General features: G+C 46.9%; 1 protein-coding gene across 3 annotated transcripts; it reads right to left on the minus strand.

Annotated features, from left to right (window-relative positions):
* Positions 1-2276: 2276 nt before the first annotated feature.
* MRPL28 (mitochondrial ribosomal protein L28) lies at positions 2277-19116 on the minus strand. 3 transcript variants are annotated; one of them, XM_067551176.1, is made up of 7 exons: positions 19008-19116; positions 18427-18739; positions 15387-15539; positions 14628-14762; positions 13762-13848; positions 4319-4365; positions 2277-2295 (listed from the first exon to the last, which is right to left on the minus strand). In XM_067551176.1, the coding sequence occupies exons 2-6, from the start codon at positions 18712-18714 to the stop codon at positions 4336-4338; spliced, it is 693 nt and encodes a 230-aa protein (XP_067407277.1). In that variant the 5' UTR covers positions 18715-18739; positions 19008-19116; the 3' UTR covers positions 2277-2295; positions 4319-4335. The 3 variants fall into 3 exon arrangements, with proteins under 3 accessions (XP_067407277.1, XP_067407276.1, XP_067407274.1); XM_067551175.1 differs by lacking the exon at positions 2277-2295 and having other exon boundaries at positions 4256-4365; XM_067551173.1 differs by lacking the exons at positions 2277-2295; positions 4319-4365 and adding an exon at positions 10987-11476.
* Positions 19117-23773: the final 4657 nt, after the last annotated feature.

The following is a 23773-nucleotide window of genomic DNA, read 5'->3' on the forward strand; positions in this document are numbered from 1 at the left end:
GCACTGCACTGGGCCACGCCCAGCAGCAGCAGGGCCATGCAGGGGATGTGAATTCAGTGGTGACTGATGGCGCTGTGGCAGCTCCACAAGAGAACTCCAGCACATCTGCATTGCACATCTCCAATCCCCAGAACCAGCTGTCAGGCCCACGCAGGCCCCCTCAGTGCAGCAAAGAGCTCCACCCAGGGACCAGCAACTTGCACGTTCCTTTGCTGCACTGCAGAGCTAGAGGCTTCTGCAGCAAACACACGTCTCCTGTTTTCATTGACAAAATCCTGAGGGAAGGAAACCAAAGGGCTCTCTGGGGGCTCTTCTGACTCTGGCCCACTCCATGAGCAGCTGACATTTTCCCCCATTTAAATTCCTTTCGTACTCACTGCAGTTAACATCAGTCACCCTGGGGCATTTGTCTGAAGAATACACTAGGCTACGCGCAGCTCTGCATTCCCTCCCAGACTTCTGGCTTTTCCTTCAGTGCCTCCATTATTACTATTGTTTATTAGGTGTATTATGGCAATGCCAAGGCACCCCAGGAGCCTGCTGCGCTAGGTGCTGTACAAACACAGACCAAACCACTAGTCCCTGCCCCAGAGTGCTGGCAGTCACTGAACTCTGCTTGGGCTCTGTAGCTTGTCCTGTCAGATTCGCCTCTGTTGGCCCCAGCCAGAGCTGAGCATAATTCCCAGGTTTGGGTCAGAGGCATTTTGCCACTTGCATGCGTTTCCTGAAGCTTGGCGTGTGATGCACATTGGGTGCCAGGGCTATTTCCATACATGGAGAAGGGAGTGTGTTCCCTTGCAGGTGTGTGGTATGAGACTGTTAAGTTCTGAGGCAGCTGCATGGCAGGAGAGAGAATGGTGAGAGGGGGCAGCCCTGAGTAGGGAGGGGAGGGCGAGCTGCTCTCTGTGCTGAAATGAAGAGAGGGACCCAGCTCTGCCAGTCATTGAGCAGGAGGGCCTGTTCTTAAGCTTGAGCAGGTTCCCCACTCACCTGGTCTGGGGATCCAGAATCAGCCACTCACTGATCTGCCAGGGAGGCAACGAAGTGAAGTTGCGTCCAGCCATCACTTGCTCCAGCAGGTCCCCTTTGTCTGCCCATGCAGAGTGGGACTAACTAGAATTATGAAGCATGGTTGTTGGCTGTTAATGTAGTGGCTGAAACTCAGAGGCCACCTGGAGTGGCTGACAGGTAATAGCTAATTAGCACTTCATCAGAAAGCAGGGGCCATAGCAGGCTGGTTTGAGTTCATTTCCATCATCCCCACATTCTCTTCACATAACGAACCTTTGCAACTAATTAATGTTGCAAATCCCTTGGAACTGGCTGGAGGCTGGAGAGCTGGAGGAGGCAGCACAGCAAGGAGGGCCAATTAATACCACCAACTTGCTTCCAGGTTCAGGAGGGGGAACAACAGGGGACCTTCCACCTGTCGGGCTGGCCTGGAGGAGAGCACCACCACAAACACCAGACTGGGCCAAGAGCTCACACACTGGCTTGGGGCTTTGCAAAGTTTGTCACAGAATTGGAAAAGAATCTGCATAGCTAAAATCTGAGCTCCTGGCCACTGTGGCTAGCAATTTTCCTGAGAAAATTAGCTCCACTGTCCTGGCCAAATTCCATGCTAAGAGTCCAGAATCCCAGTCCCACTGGGACAGTCCCAGTTTTGCACCATCTGCCCCAAGGTGCCAGGAACTTCTCTTGGGAGCCCCCAAATGTCCCAGTTTTTCATTTCATTGATCAAAACCTTTAAGTTTGCCCTGGGTGAATTGCTGCCCGGAGTATGCCCTGCTTGGTGTCTGCCAGGTCCGAGCAGGCCAGTGGCAGGGGGCTCCAGCTCAGTGAACAGTGTTTGGAGAGAGGAAGGAGTGGAATGAGTGCAGGCGCAGTCAGAGCTGCTCAATGGGAACGTGAGCCTCCATTTTATACCCAGATGTCTATGGCGTTGGCATCCGTGGCTCAGAATCTGCAGTGAGGAGGCCATATAAGAACCTAGAAAATCAACTTCAAACCAGCTCTGAATGCGGCCTGCTAACCTCTCCTAGCTGTTGGTTCTGTCAGGATGAGGGCACGCAGTTAGCCCCTGCATTTTCACTCCAGGTCCTTGTTACATGGGGGTGGCTGTTTGAAAGGCCAGTCCCCTCGTTGCTGCAGCAATCCCCTCCAACGGCATCAAGGAGAGACTCCTAAAGCACAAGGTTGCAGATGGGAGCTGCTAGGTCCCTCCTCTGCAAAGGCTCCTTGGTTCAGGACGCAGTCTGCCCGTGTGGTGGGACTGCTAGCGCGCCTGGGGCCCTCCTGGGTTAAAGAGAAAAGCAGGAGATCGATAATGGTGTGCTGGGCCCTGCTAGGCCTCACTGCACAGGATGTGTCATGTGGGGGAGCAGGAAAGGCTAATGGACACAGACACGGCCCTGGATTGACTCTGCGTTTCAACCTGCTCAGTTAGGCGCCTCCAGGCCCACACCCTCAAACTGACTCCCTGCAGCACCAAAGCAGGGGTCTCTTTGAGCTTCCTGGCTCCAGTGCTGCTGCATGGCTTTTATAACCCCTCCCTGTCAGGGCAGGCATTCGCTTTGGCCTGCCTGTTGCCACTCATAGCAGGGTCCCGCTCCCAGACCAGCCGGGAACCTTCCGATGTAAACTGCAAAGCATTTCCAAAGCCTGGCTCTCATGGGGGCCTTGTTGTGTGCCCACCAGTGACAAGAGTGCCACCCACATTCGCCTGCCTGTAGTTTGCCTTGGCAACATACAAGCAATGGAACCACCTCTCAGAACTAAATACTGTGCTTCACTCCCATCCAGCAAGGATCCCTACTTGTATGAAATGTGCCAGTGCTGAAAAAAATTGTCATGCCGCCATAGAAGGGGCATCAGATACTCCAGTGACTAGCAGATTTGCAAAAACAAAGGCAGAGAGAGACAGTGGCGCATGGTTCACCTAGTAGGAACCCAGAATTTGTGTGTGTGTGTTGTAGGAACCGTTTTTCCCCACCTCTGGCATGTATAACAATGCACAACTGTTCTACAGATTGCTTAGAACAGGAAGTGAATTCAAAGTGTCCTACTGGAACTAGAGGAGAAGTTTCAACAGACAGTCTATAGTAATTACCTGGCTAGAACTAGAACACCCTCCTTTTTGCAAGAAGCACTGTACATTCCCTAATACACAGTGGTCGAGACCTGCGTTTTGTCTTTTCTGAAACACAGCCCCTCCAGCAGCACAGCGCCCCCAGGCACCACACTGGGGCATTGTTTCAGCACTGACTCCTGAGGAAGTGAATGACCAGCACAGCTGCCTGGAGCACCCACCTGCCTCTCATAGTGATCTCCCATTCAGGCATTCAGAAAACAAGACCCTGCTTAGCACTGAGATGGCAGCAGGCCTGGCTACCGAGCAGTTCTTGGTCTCCAGATCCCTTTACATATCTGGTGCTGTCCCTCCCCTATTCTCTGGGAACTCCTCCATTAGAAGAGGATGATGATGATTGATGACCTTCCTTTTGCTTCTTCCATTTCAGTGCAGGGGTTACCGGTACACCCTGACAGTAACCCCCTTTCCCAAAGGGGTGGTGAAGAGGCTCCAGGACCTCATCACTCCTGATGGGAGCAGACCCCCTCCCCCATCTGGGCCTCAATGGCCATATTGGGAGCCGTGGGCAGCCTCTTGTCAGCAGTTCTTTAGGGCCCTAACCCTATCCCATTGGGACAATAGGGAGACTCCACCTTCCCCTCCTCAGTAGCAGGAGGAAACATTTGAGGAACAAGAATTCAGAGTAGACATAGGAGCTGCACCTCAGACCATCATCTCATCCTCTTTGCCGGATGAAGTCATGATGCCTCCCTCCCTCCCTCCTTCCTCCCCCCAATCTATAGCCGATGATTTTCACCAGTTCCAGAACCTTGATAAGCAGGTGTCAGACTTTCTACAGATACCCCTCAAGGAGGCTGGGGACCACAACCCAAGCTACTGGCCATTTTGCACTCTGAGACACCATCCAGAGTTGCTCTCCCCAATAACGAGGCTCTACTAGAACCTGCTACAATTATCTGGCAAACCCTGGCTACACTGAGATCCCCTTGTAAGAGAACAATTCCAGGCCCCTACTGCTGAGGAACAGTTGCCGGCAAGAATGTCTTTGTAGACAGCACTCAATGCTACAGACATCGCAGCCCCATTCCATCTCTATGGCGGCTGTGATGCATAGCGCTTCCCAGCTGCAACTGGCTGGCTTCCCCAGGAAGTTCAAAATACAGTTGAGGATCTCCCGTGTGATGGACAGAAGCTGACTGCAGAGAACACTGACCAATTGTTACATACCCTTAAAGATTCCAGGGTCACATTACACTCATGAGGCAGCTACACTCCTGCAAACAAAACAAAACAAACAAACAGAAGTTCAGCAGATCACAAATGGCTCAAAGACCCTGACCTATACAATTCTCTGGATTCCAGAGACACAAGGAATGCCCCCAGGAAGAGGCACAAGGTTCCAGAGAAAAAGACCCTCTAACCCATCTGATGTGGCTCCACAACAGGAATCGTCAATGAAGTGCCAGTTTTGATGAGACAGTTGAGGGTTTGAATTCCTACCCCTCATTAGCCTGGCAGCTTCAGTGTTTTGCTCACCTTTTCCCCTTTGGAAAGCAACTCTCCCACTTCAAGCATGCATGGGAGTAGATCATCTCAGACAAATGGGTGCCGGATGTAATATCATTGACACACACCATCCACTCTACCCCCTCCTCATTCCCCTTCCCTCTTCAGGGACTCCTCTCATGAGCCCCTGCTAAGGCAGGAAGTAAACATCTTTCTTCATTTAGGAGTCACAGAACCGGTACCTGCTCAAGACAAGGAAAAGGGCTTCTATTTGAACTATTACACAGCTGCATCTCTGTGGGGTGGGGGGGTGTATCTGGCCTCCCTGACAGCACAGGGCCATTGGTCACTTCAAGAACAAGGTGTGCAGCTGAGCAGGAATCACTAGCCAATGCCAGAACCATCACTTCCAACATAGAGCAGGAGTGGCCTGGATGGTAGGGGTGAAAGCAATAGCAGTGGCTCCCTTGGAGGAAACTTGTTTCAAGGGAAAACAAGGAGGTCTGCGGGCTGGAGTGCTGGAAGAGAAGAGAGTTCGTGCATGGAAACATCCAAGGAGCAGGAAATCATGCAAGGGTGGGGGTCCCAAATGTCTGAATGAGAGCTGGGCTGGGCGGTCCTCAGAATAGCTGACTGGCCTGTGAATCAGTGTTGGGCATTTGCATGGCCAGATGACCCATATTTCTGCTTACAAGTATTAGGAGTGCCTCTTGGACCTTCTGTGGGCATTGCTGCTCTGCAGTGCCCCACAGTCCTCAGCAGGGGGCAGCAAGCTTTCCCATTTGTTTGGAAGGTGGAAGCTCTCTTACCCCCAGGCTAGCTACATGGCATCTGCCTATGAGTTTCAGTGTGTTGAGCACCGCACGTTTCCACTGGGCTCATGAGAACAAACAAGTGGGGAAGGTCACATTTGCCTAATTAATGGTTTCTTAGTGAGCCTGAGACAGTGACATTTGGGTAACTTCCCCTTCCTTGGCATCTGATACCAGGCATCAGAGTGAGAAGCCACTGCCCAGCTCCCTTGGGACCTTGACATTCTGCCCTCATTAGAGCTAATTAGCTGGGAAGAGCTCGTCCTAGACAGCTCTGTGTATCGTAAGGGCTATAACAGCTACTGACATCATACATATTAATGCCAGCACATGATAGCTCAAGCAAAGCTCCAGCTCATGCATATGCCATGGGAATCCTGTACAGACCAGCAGCATGACCCAGATCTGCAAATCAGCATTCAAACCACGCAGTGCTGGGAGACTGGAGCACAGCACTGGTTCGGGCAATGGGTCCACAACCTTCAGGAATCCACTTAGCCAAAGGGCTCTCCAACAGCCCGTAGTGGGGACCATGACTTAATAGAGCCATTGCTTGGTGGGCATCTCCTTTTTCATCCCTCCCATTCACTGTCACCTCGGTCATCTCCCTTCCTATTTGCCATCCCCCCTTCTCCTCTGTGATGCTTCCTGTGGGTGCTCAGGGCTGAAAAGGCACCTCACTACCATGAGGAAGCCTTGTCCGTGCCTGCCGTGGGTCAATTCCCCCACTCCACTAAACACAGGCACTCCCCTCTAGGCCACGCTGGCTCTGATCTTGGCCCAGGTTAGTGATAAGCCCACTCCAGCCCTGCGAGTGTCTCCCTGGCACATGCGGTCACTAGACACACTCAGAATTCACAGGCCTGCAGCTCCCAAAGAAGCTGCACTCCACAGCTTACCAGTTCCACCTCGATTCACTGCTTAACACACAGCACTTGGATACGTTTATAGTGAAAACTAGTAGTGGTGTGTCTAACCAAGAACAGAGACTCAAGTAACAGCAAATAGAGCATTGCATGTAATTACACAGAATGCTCTTCCGGCTCAGGAGCACTGGCGTCATCTCTGTGCTCGGAGACGTCTTTGTGCAGCTGCTCAACCATTAGAGTGACAGACTTTTCCTACCCAAGGCCAAATGGCTCGGAAGAGAGTATTTTTGTCTTCTCCTTCCTCATGACACAGAAGCAGTTCACAAGAAAAGGGACCGCAGATGCCAGAGCTCCCTGTACAGGCGATGCTCAGCTTTTTGTCTCTGCAGCAGACTGCCACGTGTAGAGCCACCTGCACCCCATGGAAAGCCGGTGGCAATGAGTGAGGCAAGCAGCGAGACTCCAGAGCCAGCCTCTCTAACTTCAGTTCCCTGAACCGGAGGCTAGCAGGTCTCCTGCCCTATAGGAATGTGATTCTGTGAGCACATGGTTCGGTATATGCTCATTCAGCAAGAACAGAACAGAGCTGAACTCCTCCTGAGAGCCAGCTCAGAAAGCCCTAACGACTGACACTTTCTGAGCCCTGGGCACAGCCGCTCCCCTCTCTTCTCTCACACTTCCTGTCCAGTGTTCGGTGCTTGGGAAGTGGCCTGCTCTTGAGCAAAACCCACATACGTGAGCAGAAGGGGGAGAAGACCACTCAACTTACGCATACGTAAACCACTCCTGCAGCTGCCAGCTGCACTCCTGCCCTGGGCTGGGAGCACCTACAGCAAAGACAGAAAGTCCCGTGGGCAGGTTATTAGTGCTTGGAAAGCAGGTGCAGACAGCAGGCAGGAGATTAGTTTCCTGCCTTTCAGGGCACTGCAATAGGGTCTATTTAATGCAAGCTTTGTGGAATGTCTGTAGTTCAGCCAGCATTGGTCAGCAGGCTTGGCTGGGTACAGCAACCTAGTGATAGGCACAGTTTGCAGGCTATATAAGTGGGTAAAGAGAATGGACAGTCACCATGTAATCATCCTCCACACAGCTCTTGCAAAGCAGCTGCCTCAGGACATGCAGCACATTGTGCTACCTTGAGCTTGGAGGCCCAGCCACCCAGCTCTGAGCATGCATATTCACACCCACTTGGCCTTCTCTTTGTAATCCTGGCCGCCTGCTCTTTCCCCACTATTTCTGACTTCCTCATAGTATCTTGCCTGTGACCCAGATAACAAGTGCATTGGGGCAGGGACTTGGTCTGTGAGGGCCCCAGCATGCTTTGGGGTACTGCAGAAATAACAAATACATTAAATGTAAGGTGCACTGGTGCAGCTTGGAGGGCAGTCCACACCTTGAATAGCGGGGGCTGCAAGCAGGGATTGAGGTGCATCAGCAGGGCTGCACTGGAGCAGCTTACACACTTCCTTCCTGCACTGTGCCTAGCTCTTTCCCAAGCTCCACAGACATTGAAGCAATACATGAGCTAAAGGCACAGAACTGCTCAGCGTGACTTGGACGTGGTGCTGGTTGCCAACCTCGCTCTTTCAAATGGGCCTCTTGCATACATACATACAAGCACACAAATGGAGGTTACTTACCGGTAATTGAAGCTTCTTCTAGATGGCTGGCCCCTATTTATTCCTTACGTGAGTATGTACGTGCACCATGCACCTTGAGTCCAGGACCTTTAACTGGAGGTTCTTCGTGATGTGTGGTTCCTAATTGTATTCCACTACCTGCCCTCCATTCTCTGCTTCGGATCATTTGGATTTCCAGTAAGAGTAGGAACTGAAGAGGCTCTACCCTTTATGCCTCAGTTCAGAGCACAAAGAGAGCTATAGCCTATGTGCGGGCCAACAGACACTCAGTAGATATTCAAAGATAGCAGTGATCACAGAAGAATCTGGATATAACTGGCACTGCTGAGCCCTCAAGGAGAAACGCCTCCATTTAGCTTCATAACGTCTCCTAGTAGAAGCTTTCCTGCTTTGGTTGAGGATGGGTTGCACCCTGCTGGAACATGAGTGCTCTACAGCCGATGCCCATCCAAATACCAGGCTCTGAACTGCAGTGGTTCTGGACTGGGGTGCCAAACAATGCCCTTGTGCTTTGTTAGAGTCCTGAAATAGACAGATGTTTATGGGCAGTTGAGCTGAGAGCTTCAGTAGATCCATAAAACCAGAGCAGTCTTGGCCAGTTGGGCACAATAAGGAAGACTCCACTTCTGCCTTGACAGATTTTCCATAGAACCTGTGGTATTAAACAAATGGGAGGGAAAACATGATTCAGGTGATCCTTTCATGTAGCAGGAGGGCATCTCTCATAGAGCCCTTGACTAGGGCTGCTCTGGAACAGTATTGCAGAAGTTTCTTATTCATGTGTGAGGCAAAAAGGCCCCAAGACAGAGTTTCCCATTGGGTGAAGATCTCCTCAAGAACTGAATTGTGAATCTCCCATTTGTTGGTCATTAAAAATGTCTGCTGAGACTATCTGCCAGGGAGTTCTGCACCCCAGTAAGTATACTGCTGATAGAACTACTTGATGGCTGATGAACCAGTTGAAGAGGTTGACTGCTTCATTACAGAGAGGGAGGGATCTCATTTCTCCTGCTTGTTTCAATAGAATACAGCTGTCTGTCTTTATTTGGACATGTCAGGATGGGAGGAAGGTGTTGCAGGCTCGAGAGATTGCCCTGAGTTCTAGTAAACTGATATGTGCCAAGCTGTGCTGCGGTAGCTCAAGAGCGTGAGACCAACCTCAGGGAAGACTTAAGAAGCAGTGCACAAACCCCAGATTGGCTGTGTTTTGTACTTAGATTTTACCAACCAATTAGCAAGTGTAAATTCCTCAAGCATTATAACAGTCTTAACATGGGTTACAGACAGTCCCTTTGGGTACTCCAATCTATCTCAACACCCAGGTGAGCCTACCTTTGTGACAGATGGGTCCCTTACACCAAGAACCACAAGAATACTCAAGTTACTCCCACTCCTAAAGGACCAGTCACTTACTCCAGGTCAATTGCACCTTAAACCTCACAGCAAAGACAACACATATAGCCAATCCTATAATAAACGATCTAAAGATTTATTAACTAGGAAAAGGAAATAAGAGTTATTTACAAACAAAGCAAGTAAACATGCACACAGGAGTTACAGTATTAAGTTTCCAAAGATAATGGAAGCTTCTATAATAAGCAAGCTCTGTGTGTCCTTTAGGGCTAATACAGGCCAACCACTGGGGATATTCTGATTATGTTTAGTAATCCCTGCCCCTCGGAGTCAAAGCCGCATAAAAGATCCAATTCGTTGTTAAGGCTTTTTATGTCTTCCCCTCCTCTCCACTTTGAGTTGCAAATTCAGCTGTTAGGAGGAATTCTCTTGCACATCTCTTCATGGAGCAGGGGTGGGAGAGCAATCAGCAAAGTCTTTTATCCCCTGAAGTTCCACAATGCACATCTGGTGTTTATGGGTCTTCTTTGTTGGGCAGGAGAGAACACTTTCTATTGGAAACTACTATTTCACACTCAGTAATGCTTCTGTCCTGTCCGGCGATTTATAGCTACAGAGCAAAACACTTAAATATTACCCTATAACATGGGATACAGGTATTGTTCACGCAGCAACTTACAAACATTTCATAAAGTCTAAACACGAAGCACAGTCTTATAATTCTAATACCTATTTTAACAATACCAACACGAGGTGAGCCAGATTAGTTCCAGCTATGTATTTGTCCTTGTTCAGCTGAGACCTAGGGGCATTGGTGTGAGCTGGCACCTGGTCTGCCAGTGCCACAATATGCATTTTAGACTCTCTGAGAAGGACAGATGCTTGGAATATACACAGGGACCCTCACTTGAAGAAGAAAACTACATTTTGCAACAGTTAATGTAGTGGAAAGAGTTATCTTAAAGACATGGAAATAAGTTAAGAAAGGGATGCTTAAGTCTTTCCTCTATCTTCATATGTCCTATAATGCTGTTGCTAATACTCTTCAACACTCCATAAGGCTTTCACTTCCATCTCCAACAAAAACAATAAGTACCTCAGCTTCATCAAACCCACTAGGGCAAATCATTAACAGTGCTCCCACATGCTTTTAGATCAATTATATCAACAGATCAGTACATCTGGCTGCTCCACTTTCCATGCAATGGGGACACTGCTCTGCCTGAACCCTACTGAGGTCACTTTTATGGTTTCGTGTTGGAATGTAAAGAAAAGTGAGAATCCATTGAAAAATTGCCAAAGCAGGTGATTTTTAAAAACTGTTCTTTCTGTATCAAGTTTTCATCAAACCACCATGAACACTTCAAACAGCACTCACACTTTATTCTAGGATTTGGTTTTAGCCATTTTTTATTTTATTTTATTATTATTATTATTTTTTTTTACAAAATAAAGATTTAAAGCTTGTATTAAACTGAATTCTAAAGCAAATGGTGTAGAAGGAACACACAGATACAATCCAGGCTAAGAACACTGCGCCACCTACTGGCACATGTGTATTTTGGAGTATTTGTCACTGTTTCGGAGCCCAGAATCTGAATGCTATATAGCTGGCTCTTCTAGATAAGCTGGAACAAGCGATCTGAACTCCTAAATTGCTTCATCCCTAAAGCCTGCTTTTTGTGCTACACAGACCAAATAAAATCAATCAGCAGTAGGGTTATCATATGTAAATTTATTTACTGATGCCCTGAATAAGCACATTCATTGTACATCAAGAATCCAGTCCAAAGCATCTGAATCAGCTCCCCGTTCAAGCAGCAAAAGGAATTATTTACAGAGGCAGATGGCATCACTTCGGGTCAGTATAACAGGTGCATTGTGGAAATCTACAGGGCTAAGTCCTTTCCTTGACCAAAAATTTTCTTTCTGAATTCAGGCTTCCCTTTGTGCCACTATAGTTAGAGAGTAATAGCAGCCATGGTCAAACTCTTCTGCAGCACACCCTTCTCTGTTGTACGAGTGACTCAGGAGACAGAGAGAGGCTGGTTGAAATCAATAGTCCTGAAAGATCACACACTCCAGGCTGTAACAGGAAGCTGTTCCTAGCTAGGATTTCTTCACTTCTGCTGCTTCAGAGACTGACTGCTCTGTGAGCTGCTGGACAAGCTCTTCCACGTACACTTTAAAAAGAGGAGTAGGGTCCTGAGAGAGAAAACCGGTTAATGAAAGACTGAACCTGAGTCGCAACAGGAAGAGGGAAGGAGTGTGCAGCAGCTATTTTATTAGTTGAACCATGAACAATCTTTAATGGGTGTTTTAGTCTTTATTCTCTACACACACTGCCCCTCTCTCTATTTATACTATGCCATGAAGACTTATCTCTGTTGACTAAGCTGCAGCCAGGGTGGATAAAAATCAAGGATTTAAAAAAAAAAAAATTGGATTTTTTAATTTAAATCAGTTTTTTAAATCATCAATAAAATACTAAATTTATATCTCGTTTAAAAAAATCAGAATACTGGAAGGGGAAAATCAGAAAACCATAAAGGGAAAATGGGGGATACAGAGCCCCTCACATCTGCTTAGCACACCTAGCAACTTTAACAAGCTCTGTAATTGTCTAGAGATCAAAGGACCAGTTGATAGCAGCTATTAACTTCCAGCATAACACCACCCGTCTCAGCTCTGCCCATGTCCCAAAGAAGTTTAACAGGTTGATACCCTGAGTGACTTATCTCCCAAACAGGAAAAAAGAAATAGCGCGGGGGGGGGGAGGCGCGGCGGCAGAGAAAGAGCACTGGAAGCTAAGGAATAAAAAGGTACCCCAGAGCCTCAGGGGTGAGTGGAAAGAGGAAGCAGGGACTGGACAGAAGTGGAGATGGAGAGGTCAAAGCAGGGACCTTGATGGGAGGGGGCAGAGTAGTTGATGATGAGGCAAGCAAGGACCTGGGGGAAGGAGAGGGAAGTGGAGATGGGGAGGGAAGACAAGGGGACCTGGAAGAGGGGGCACAGAGCAGAGACTGTTTATAGTGAACCCTGGATGTATCAGCTCAACCTCCAAAAATACTGACTCTGGGAGAAGACGGGCCCTTCAGGTGGGTGGGTGAGTAGGCAGTGATTCTCAGCCAAATGTTGGCGGGGAGGGGGGGTTCGGGTTCTGGTGAGAGAATGGTGTGAACTTCTAGGGTTAGATGGAAAGAGGAGGGGCAGACTAACGAGTAACTGAAGGGTAAAGGACAAAGCAGCTCGGAGTACAAGAACTGGAGGTATCTGTAACAGGTTCCCCATTACCCATCCACATCCACCCCCTACATGTCCTCTTCCCACACAAAACAGCTGCAGGCAGAAGAATGACTCTGGCTCCCCAGCTGCTGCCCACACATCATAGGCTGCAGGAACATGTTGCCCTCTCACTGTATGTGCAGCTTGACCCACAGACACAAAGTGTGACCCTCTAGTTATTTATGACCAATAATGCAGTAGTCACTTGCTGTCACTGAGAGCACACAATGTGATGCTGCTACAGGGTTTCAGCTGATCACTACATGGGTCAAGAAAGAATCCTGACCACAGAGAGCACTGCAGACTTTGCTAGGTGCTGAAGCTGCCCAGAGACCGGGCACCAGTTTAGAATGTCTCAGAAAGAATGTAAGTTCACAGAAGAGCACAAGTAGTGATCCATCCACACATGCAGGTAAGGCTAGAGACCAATGATCCCACATAACGATTGCTAGAGCCTTTTGATAATGGCCCTTGTCCTCCACTGCCTATCCCTTCCATGCTCTGTCCCTTCTTCCTCTCTGCTATTACAGGACCCCCCTCTCCCCCTCTCCGGAGCATGTGGCCTGGAATCCCATCCTCTCATGAAGCTCAGGGACAACTAGCCACACTACGCTGTAGCTTTCTGTTACTGCTGAGGCTACAAGCGGGTGGGAGGAGGGAAGCACTGGGGGTGAGTGCAGGGCAAGCTGCTTGAAAGTTCCTTTCCCTTATGCTCCATTGTGGTTGCCTGCGGGAACCCACAGCCCCTACTTCATAGCACTAAGAAGCTCCAGATGGATATTTCTGAAAAGCAAATGAAACTGAGGTGTTGATCAGGCTGCAGGGGAAAAACTGGGCCCTGCAGTCACATCTACATATCCTGAGCAGCATGAACGTGACCTGGAAGCAGTGCAGAGGAATGACTCCTTCCGAAAAGAAAGACGGCAACAGGCCCAAAACATTTCCATTATAGAGGCTGGGGTGGGATATAACTGACCCTTATCAAACACCGCCCAAGGAAATCATTCCAACATCAAACATCTCCTGTTTAAAATATGTCCATGTTAGCAGTGCTGATTAATGTCGTGTTTCAGAGGTGACCACCTCAGAGCAGAGCATCAATGAGAGCAATGCATGGGCTCTCTGTAAAGCAACTGGATTCATATTCAGTGAGTACCGCCCACGAGAGAGTGAGACACCATGTTCCTATATAACTCAGAACTCACCTTCTTCTCTAGGAGCCTCTGCTTTTCTACAGCTTCTTCCAAACTCAGCCCAACCCACTCAGCCTCCTCTTCTGGGATCACAAATTCCTATGTGACAAGAGAAAGGGGTTAACAGTACAATCTGTAACGGAGCAGCTAATGACAAGCTGCAGTAGGACTGTGGGACTCTCTCAGGCAACTGGGAGGGAGCTAATTGGAACAGAATCATGGGCAAAAGAACTGAACATTTTGCATTTGCACTTAGACTAGCAGAGAAGTTTATTACTCCCCAGTTTACTCCTTTCCATTTAGCAAATGTAATTTTATTTCTTATCGCACCAAGCTGCCACAGCTCTGTCTTAGGCCAGCATCGTGAATGTAAGAATACCTTTGGGAACTGGGTATTATGTTAACATTTGCTCTGTGCTGACTTACCTCAGCAGATGCATCTCCAGTGTGCGGGCTGCATTAAATGTTAATCAGCAGTATCCCACACACACGGCTAGGACTTCACTGCAACAGCAGCAGCTCAGACGGCCACTCTATCAACATAGTGGTGATGTTAGTTGCCCAATGATCATTTCAGGGCCTTACTGGCAAGCTGGCTAACATTGAAAACATGAGTCTTTGTCTGTCTGACTGATCTAAGGTGCACTCAGCAAACAGCCCATGTAAAATGACAACTGGCCTAGTAACAGAATTAGGGGCTGGAGGGGGGGGGGGGGGGGAGGGAAAGGAATCTACTCTACTCCCCAGTTTTATCCCTAAGAACAGAATCCTGAACTATTTATCCCCCCACTGACTAGAGATCATTACCAATTAGGGGGGGAAGAAAAAGCTTCATTGTACATACAGACCTGATGATAAATAGCAAGTGATCTACCCACCTGGTACTTGTTATAAATAGCCTCTCTCTTTTCTGGATCATTTGGATGCAGGCTAGGGTCCCTCCGAGCAAGTCGTAGCAGCATTGTTCGTTTCAAATCCATCCCTAGCTTGGAACACAGATCAACCGCTGGAGTCTGGAGGAATAAAGTTTGAGGATTGGTTAACATTGATGGATGGCTTCAAAAGACTGTATATTACTTCTCTGCAACATCAGTGAAACAGTCAGTCCTCCTTCCCCTACCTATTGGTGGCTACTCCTCAGGACCGCCCACTATTTTATAAGCAGTACTATAGTAACAAGTAGAAAGTAAATTTAAACTAGGCGCTAAGAAAATGCTTCAAACATCTGAATGACTAGCTGGTGGAATAATCTGCCCAGGGAGGTTGTTGAAGCTCTCTCATTAGAAAGGCTTGAGGACAGTCAAGGCACAGCATGTAAGGCTGGAAATAATCTCTTGGATCTACACTGCAGTTAACTCACTCTGAGGTGTGCTCAGAGCATAGCCTTCGAGTCACAGAGGTCTGCTATATGGTCACACCTAACATTTAATGCCGAAATCAAGATGAAGCATTGCAGGCTGAGACTTTTAGGTCTGCACTGCCATATTAAGGTTAGGGTGCCTGCAACCAGTTTCACTTACGTGATTTGGGTGCAGCCCTGGGGTGACTGGCAAACTGCTGATGTGGATCTCATTGGGAAAAGTTCAGGTGCCTACCCACCCATACAACTCAGCAAAGTAGAAACCCATGTGCCTTGCCTTGAGGATGTAGAAATCCAATCCATAAGCTGCATCAATCAGGTCCAGAGTTCTCATGGTGACTGTAATGGTCAATTCCTTGTCAAGGATCTCACTATATAACTCCCGCTCAAACACCTGTGGCTTCCAACACTTCTTCAGTCTGTTTGAGAGCTAATGGAGATACAAAAAGATTCACAGTAAGAATAAATCATCCCTCTGTTAATGGCCTCATTACTCAAAAGAGACTACAGAATGGCACCCACAAATACTGGCTATGTTTGAACAGGGCAGTGCAGAGCTTATGTTTTGCCACAGAGCCCCTAAGGTAGGAACATACAAACATAGCTCACCCACAGAAAGAGCATGTGGGGTCTGCAGAACCCAGCATGCAATCTGAGCAGCCATGCTGCACTGCATGCTGGGACACACTTCTCACAGCCATTGCAATCTGCTCCATTTTATGCAAACTAAGCTACTGGCAAGCTGCCAATGTGATCCATGTTTGAGCTAAATTGAGGCATATTTATTCCTATGCCAAGAACTTAGATCCAGATTCTCAAAAAGTATTTAGGTAGTCAACTATCATCGATTTCAATGGGAGTTAGGCACCTGATACCCTGGAGGACCTGGGCCTTAGAGCCTTTCAGGAACTACAAAATAAAATCATGTTGGATGCAGAAATTAGATCTAGGTATGATCTGCTGAAAACTGGATGGTTTACTGGAAAAGTCTCTCTAATGTTGGAGTCTAAATTTAATTCTAAAAGAACGAAAACTCATTGTGATATGAAAAGATTTGGGAGCAAGAATGATTTTATCCTCTTAAAAGCATGAAATTGGCATTATGAGGTCTGGGGTTTTGGGTCTCTAATTCCTGAGCAAGTTTGCTCAGCTGGCAAGTAAATGATATTTGTTCTACCTGCCAGCCCTGCAAACTCGCCCTGGGATCTGACATTTCAGCTGGGCTCTTTCCAATTTGCACATCACCAGTATTAGAACCTAATACTGGAACTCAGCTGACAGACTGATTTGATTATGCTGCACAAATAGGTGGACAGCAGACACCAACTATTTGATCAACTTAATGTACTTTCTCTACACACCCACACCCACTCCCCACCTCATACATCATTTGAAAGCTTATTATGTCTACTTTAAGATGAGGTCTGATGTGGAGCTGTCATTTGGTGCCATTACCATAGAAACGGTGATACCTCCATCAACATGTTAAAATGACCACTTTGAAATATTTGCATTTGTTTCTGTTAGTTTAATGACTCTATTCATCAATTCAAGATATAAAATTGAATTTGTTGTTGTGATGCTTTGAAGTTACAATCTAAGGGGTAAAACAAAGTATAACACCAGATTTGTACCAGTATTATTGAAATGTAATAGCACTACTGACATTTCTAGTCACCATCATTACTGTTGGGTGTGAAGGCATATTTTGGCTTGACAGAAGCCTGCCATGGATTTTAAGAGTCCGTTCTGATAATGTTTAACAGCATAAGTAGAACTCTATATATGTAAGAAATGGCAAAGCAATCATGCATCTCTCACAAATCTCTCCAATCCATTTGTTCTTCACCAACATCTGCTATTTCCTGTAGAGACTTGTACATCTGATGTGACATGCAGTTAAGTTGATAAGCTCCTCTGAATGCAATTCAGGGTCAAATATATTTGTCTTATTGTTGCTGACAGGGTTGTTAAGAGCTATAACATGCTCTTCTTCTCTCTCCAGTGCAGAGGCAAGGACTTATTTGTAGACTTTGTTCTTCACAGCTTCTTATTAGGCCACTTCTTTCTTTCATAGCTTTTGCATATTCATAATATGAAGGTGTTAATACTGACCTGTGCATAAGTGTCACTGAATTAAAAAATTAGTTTCTAGAATATTCCAATGGGTAGTTGCGTAGGCAATTTACAAATTCAAATCTATCTGGCAGACTAGATGCTACATTGTATGTACAAAAGCTCACAAATGGAGAAGCATTATATTAGGAATTAATATACATTTATATCTACGAAGCACAAACTATGGGTATGCAATCTACTGCAAGTAGTGCACAACCTTCAGTGAGAGTCTGATCTGGTCAGCAAATCTGAACTGAAAATATAGAAAATTATTATAATCACGTGAGATACTTTGAGAATTAAGAATATGTGATGTGAAAACATTTCATGTTAGTATATTGCAAGGTGTTAATGTTTGCCATTTTTGCCACATGCTAAACAGCATCATTTCTGAAAAAAATATTTACCCATTCAAAATCAATAAAAATCTTTTAATACATTGTTATTTGATAGCTTTGACCAATAGGCACAACATTAAGGTGTTGAAATTAACTTAAACAGTAGAAGCTGTTACAGTGTTTCCTGGAACTGTGAAAAAGTTACACTCATTTTGTGCACCACTGTTTCATCTTACCTATAGGCTTACCACTTGACAGTTCCACATCATACCTCATAAAATAAGCTTTCAAATGATATATAATGTGGGTGTGTGTAGTGTGGGTACACTGAACTTAAAAAATATGGCCCTTTTTGGAAAATTTCCACACGTTTAAAGAAGAGTAGACATCAGCTCTCTTCTAGAGCTGTGCTGACACAACATCAAGGCTGCAGCAGCTTCTCTTGCACAGCCCATTACAACACTGCCTATACAGGGATTATTCATCAAAGTTAACAAATGAGAGTATATCAGAACACAGTTTGTGTGATGCTCTCGGCCGAGCAACTGGGATAAAGAGGAACAATAAATGCTCACTTGGAACCCTTGCTGCTATTGGTGAAGAAAAGTGAATAAGAATTACAGCAACTACCACCCCAGATCCCTGCTACTGAAGATGGGGCTCGACTTTCCCTCTGCTCTGATTTTGCTGCTAGTGTAATGACAGCAGCTACTCAGTGCATGCTTGTTTACTGTTCCTAGCACTGACCCAGTTCATTCAGCAGACAAAGGAAGCCATAGAATGAGAATGCACCTGAACTGCTAGCTATTTTGGTTTTCCCTTTCAGATGCGGCTCACCACCCGCACTTCATACTCACTCACTTTGTCATTCCCAGCATAGCGAAAGCCTGAGACCCAGCCTTCCCCTCCCCAGAGCCCTTGCTGAGACTCGGGGGGGCGGTAGACTGGAATGGGAACATCCTGCACTCGCTCTCGTTGGCCTGTTTTGGGATTCAGTTTGTATTTCACCCCCAGGGGTTTCCAGTGAACCGGGGTGGCCTGTGTGTTATCCTGGAGCGACCTGAGATAATGAGCGGGCAGACGGGCGTAGATCCCCTCCTTCAGTTTCAGCGCGTCCCAGATCCGCGGCGGGTACTTGTGCAGCGGCATGAGGCCGGGGTGAGTGACTGCAGGGCTGGCGGAAGGAGACGGAAGGGCTCGGTGAGAACGGAGGAGCGCGCAGCCAGACAGACCGACCGACCCCCGCGAGACCCAGGCATTAGAGCCGTCGGCTACTCAAGCTCGCGCTTTCCCCTGCTGCTGTTACACGTCACCCCTTAGATGGGTCCCTTCCCCCGCGGAACGTAACGGCCCCCGGGCACAACCAACGCTTCACGCCCAGCCAGCTCTCCCGGCCGTTAACTGGCCCTCGCCTTCCCCTCAGCAGCCCCCGCCCCACACACCTCAGGACCCCTCGCGCGCAGACAGGGTGAGGCAGAACGAACGCCGGCGCCCTTCTCTCTCCGTCCTGCCCCCGGAACCACAACCGGCTGCTTCCGGGCCGCCGAGGTTGGCGTCACTCTTCAAGCCCCGCCCCCTACTCGCCGGGGCCCGGTGGGGAAAGCGCGCGCGGGGAAAAGCGGAGGAGCGAACCAGGGAGCGTCTGCAAAGGGGCACACTCGGGCCCCGGCGGAGCGGAAAGAGGCGGCGGGTATCACGGAGCCCAGGGGCCTGTCTCCCGTCAACCCAGCTCGAGGGAAGGGGAAAGGGAAGGGGAAGGGTGCGGGCTTGGGGGCTGGCTGGGGTCGCTGAGATCGGGGTGGGTTCAAGGGGTCGGGCTGGGGGCTAGGGTGTCCACCTCCAAGACACAGAAAAAACAGCCCCTAGCTACCCCTCCCCCCCAGAAAGGGTCCTAGGGCCAGCAAGAGCTACTTGTTACTGATGTTCTCGAGAACCCTTTTACACACACAAAACAACCACCCGCCAGGAAGTGGTGTTGTGGTGGTCTCGTTTTTCTTACCTTACTCGCACACAGTGCCACAGTCCAGACACTGGGGATGGGAATTGTAGAGCACACTGACTAGGTCCAAGTTCAAAACAAAACTAGCGCCTTAAATCTGTTAACAAGCAAGGCAATACAACTGGCCAGGCTGGTTAAAAACCAGCTGGGGGGGGGCACCCCTACCAGGGCAACAAAAACAGAATGGAGGAGCAGGGGGGTGCGAGGGACAGAGCAGGCAAGCCCGTGGCCCTGGTGTCTGGGGTCAGCAGGCCCCCCCATGGGGGGGGGGGGGGGGGAAAGGGTACACTTAACCGGGGCCCAGGCTGCAACCTCTATTACCATGAGGAAAAAATTGAGGCTAAACTGTAGGTCATGCCTGAGGATATTTATAGAAACTTATTCCCCTGTATCTATTGTCCAGATCTAACTAGGGAAGCAGATAAACAAAATCAAGATGCTTGAAAATGATTTCAATACAGAGTCTGTGTCTGTGGCACTGGCAATTGATGACAAAGAAAAGCTGCCAGAACATGAATCATGTGACTCCAATCCAATGCTTAAACATAGTCAGGTAGTATCACCATTAGCACCACCACATGCAGAAGATTTACAAGAAGTTCTAGAAGAGGGGAAGAAAGCTAATGTTGTGCCAATATTTAACAAGGGTAAACTGGATAGGCTTGTCAATGGGACATCCATCACAGGCAAGATAATGGGGGGGCTGATATAGGACTTGATTAATAATTAAAGGAAGGTAATATAATTCATGCCAATCAACATAGGTTTATGAAAAATAGATCCTGTCAAGCTAATTTGATACTGGAGGTTTTTTTGTTTTTATGAAAGTACAAGTTTGGTTGATAATGGTAATAGTATTGATGTAATAGAGTTTTGACTAAGTATATTTAACTTGATACCATATGACATTTTGATTAAAAACTAGAATTATATAAAATTAACATGGCACATTAAATGGATTAAAAACTAGCTAACTGGTAGGTCTTAAAATGTAATTATACATGGGGAATTATCATGAAGTTGGTATGTTTCCAGTGGGGTCCCTCAGGGAGTGGTTTTTAGCCCTATGCTATAACATTTTCATTGGTGTCCTAGAAGAAAACATAAAATCATCACTGGTAAAGTTTGTAGATGACACAAAAATTAAGGGAGTATGGTAAATAATGAAGAGGACAGATCACTGATACAGAGTGATCTGGATCGCTTGGTAAACTGGCCACTAGCAAACAATATGTATTTTAAGATGGTTAAATGTAAAGGTATACACTAGTAACAAAGAAGGTAGAGTCTACCCATTCTGTAGGTATGAGCTATCTTGGGAAGCAATGACTGAAAAAGATTTGAGGGTTGTGGATAATCAGCTGAACATGAGCTCCTAGTGGGACCTGTGGCCAAAAGGGGTAATGCAATCCTTGGGTGCATAAACAGGGGACTCATGAGTATGTGTAGAAAGATTATTTTATCTCTGTATTTGGCACTGGTGTGACCACTGTTGGAATACTGTGTCCAGCCCTGGTGTACACAATTCAAGAAGGTTGTTGATAAATTCATAGAAAAACTAAGAGAATGATTAAAGGATTCAAAAACATGCCTTATAATGATTGAGCTCCTTGAGTCTATTTATTTATCTTAACAAAGGGAAGATTAAGAAGAGACTTTTTTTTAAAACAGTGTACAAGTACCTACATGGGGAACCAATATTTAATAATGGGCTCTTCAATCTAGCAGTCGAAGGATCCACTGGCTGGAAGTTGAAGCTAGACAAATTCAGACTGGAAATAAGGCGTACATTTTTAACAGTGAGAATAATTAACCATTGGAACAGCTTACCAAGGGTCATGGTGGATTGATAATGTTTAAATCAAGTTTGGATGTTTTTCTAAAATATCTTTTCTGGGAATTATTTTGCAGCAGTTCTCTTGTCTGTGTTATACAGGAGATCAGGCTAGAAGATGATCACAATGGTCTCTTCTGGCCTTGGAATCTATGACACACCATTGCATTCACTTTGTTTACATTGAATTTTCTCCACCATTTCTGTTGTCCCCCCTCATTGAGGTGCCTGGCTCAGTTAGGAAAAAGAAATTAAGACCAGTTGGCCACAGCTCAAAATAAACCCAGCATGCAATTCCAATGTTCTTCTCAAATGTTCCACATTCGTGCAGCAATGTAGAACAAACTACATTTATGATCATTTGTCTAGAGCTCCTCATCTTGGCAGATTGAAGATGTAGCAGAAAATTTACCATGCAAGCTCACTACATGGTTTGCAAAGGCACCTGTCCTCATTGAGAAATAAGGCTGCAACAAGACTAGTTTTCTTTTAAAAATAAGCTGATTTTGAGACAAATAAGGGACAAGTTTTGCAGATGAGGAGAGGGTGGGTGTTGTGCATGTGGGGGGAAGGGGGAAATTGAACATTTCTTAAAGCATTACAGAAAGACCCTGACTTTCACTTAACTCAAAACACACACATAACCAAATGGAATTTCACCACATTCCTGCCCCATCCCTACACTGACACCACCTTTGGGTAGTGAACAAGCATGAGAAACTTCAGCCCAGAGGGCAGGTTTCTTCCTCACAAAACATATAATGCAAGTGCTGTTCTGCTATGAAATGTGTTATGGAAAAGTGGACCATTCTTTCCCTGCCATCAGTTCCTTGTATCTACTGAGTCAGAGACAGTCGCTAAAATAAGGATTTGCTCCTGTTAGCCCTGCAGAGCCAGCACAGATCTGGGAAGGAAAGCCTGAGTCATTTCCTTATTGGGAATCATCAACAAAATGGTTTGTCCTGTACAATGAAGGTAAGTGACCCGTTACATTGGTGTGTGCTCACTCAACACAAGGGGGTCAGCCGAGGCCGGGCTTCTCTGTCATTTGGCCCACATTTATAGAGAAAATGTCGCACGGACGCCTGCTCTCCCAGCTGGAATTGCATGGGACATCACCCTACCTATTCACATACAACTTCCCTGTGGCATCCACAAAGATCATTCCCACAGGAAAGGAACATTCAGCAGCACTGTTGGATTTTTAATGCAATTTAGCAACTGAAAATGAGGAGCAGCAGTCACATTATGTGACCTCCCCCCATCTGCAGAACCAAGTGAGTGGACTAAGAACCAGAGTTTGCAAAGCTCTGATCTAGGGTATAATCTGAGGAGGGGAATTGAGGAGGTGTCACTGAGGGCCTAATACGGAGGAAATAACCGTTGAACTCAGAGCTTGGGCTGGCTGTTAGAAGAAACATCTGCTACATGTAAACAGCAGATTTGATCTGGAGTCACTGGGAGACAAACATACAATCCCATTTATAGAAAGAGACCTCTCAGGGCAGTGCTGCATTTTCACCATCACTAGTGAGCGAATGATAGGCTTGGAAGTCAATTATGGAGGATGCTTTAGGAATAATGCACTGTCTAACCTCCTGCGCACTGTCTAACCTCCTGCTACAATGCTGGGAGATGGACCCTGCTCTAGGAGGCCCCCTTAACAACATTCAGTATGTTACACTATAAGGAAGCAGTTTTATTTCGCACCATGACTCTGCCTGCAAGTTCTTATCCAGCAGGCTAACAAATTCCCTCCATGCTCCCTATACCTGGCTTGACTTAAATTATCCCTAATTTTGACCCAGGTATATTCCACCTACTGCTTCATTGACTTTAAAGGGGCAGTGGCTTCTATCTTTTTTTTTTTTTTTTTTAAACAATAAAATAAATAGAACATTTAGCAAGAAACAGATGATGGGGCATGTCAGCGCTAACATACACAAGCAATTGCAGAGAAACAATTCCAGAGTATTATATAGATGTTTGGTCAGGGTTCCCCATATGAGAAGGGGAGATCATGGTTTAACTTTTCTGCCAGTAACCCTGGCAGGAAGTGACCATTTCTTTGCCTGCCTGCTCAGTGCTCTGTGCAATGAGGCTGGTGCCCTCAGACTAGTTTTACTGGATAGTTGTGTACACCACAAAAGCCTCCAGCATGAGATGCCAAGGACTGAATGGGCCACAAAGGCTGAATTCCCTTCTTACCTGCACAGAGGGTTTCTACAGCCAGGAAGAGGGCTCACTGGTGGGGAAGGGGAAACATGCACTATTGCAGAGCTTGTTCTATAGACAGATTACTTCAGCCTCTAGGGCACCACCACCACACAATCTTCACTGGTCCCTATGAAAGAAGAGTGACTCGGACCACAGAA

Source organism: Emydura macquarii, unplaced genomic scaffold, assembly GCF_026122565.2.
Source record: "Emydura macquarii macquarii isolate MOO-44397 ecotype Brisbane River unplaced genomic scaffold, CSIRO-AGI_Emac_v2 contig_1348, whole genome shotgun sequence".
In the NCBI taxonomy this organism is placed as follows: Eukaryota; Metazoa; Chordata; order Testudines; family Chelidae; genus Emydura; species Emydura macquarii.

What these genes read in the sequence shown, in the direction of transcription:
- MRPL28 (XM_067551173.1), bottom strand. Translation starts at nt 18,714, where the DNA reads ATGCCGCTGCACAAGTACCCGCCGCGGATCTGGGACGCGCTGAAACTG. An exon ending in TGGATTTCTACATCCTCAAG is followed by an intron (nt 14,763 to 15,386) that starts GCAAGGCACATG and finishes TTATTCCTCCAG; the next exon opens with ACTCCAGCGGTTGATCTGTG. An exon ending in CTATTTATAACAAGTACCAG is followed by an intron (nt 13,849 to 14,627) that starts GTGGGTAGATCA and finishes CTTGTCACATAG; the next exon opens with GAATTTGTGATCCCAGAAGA.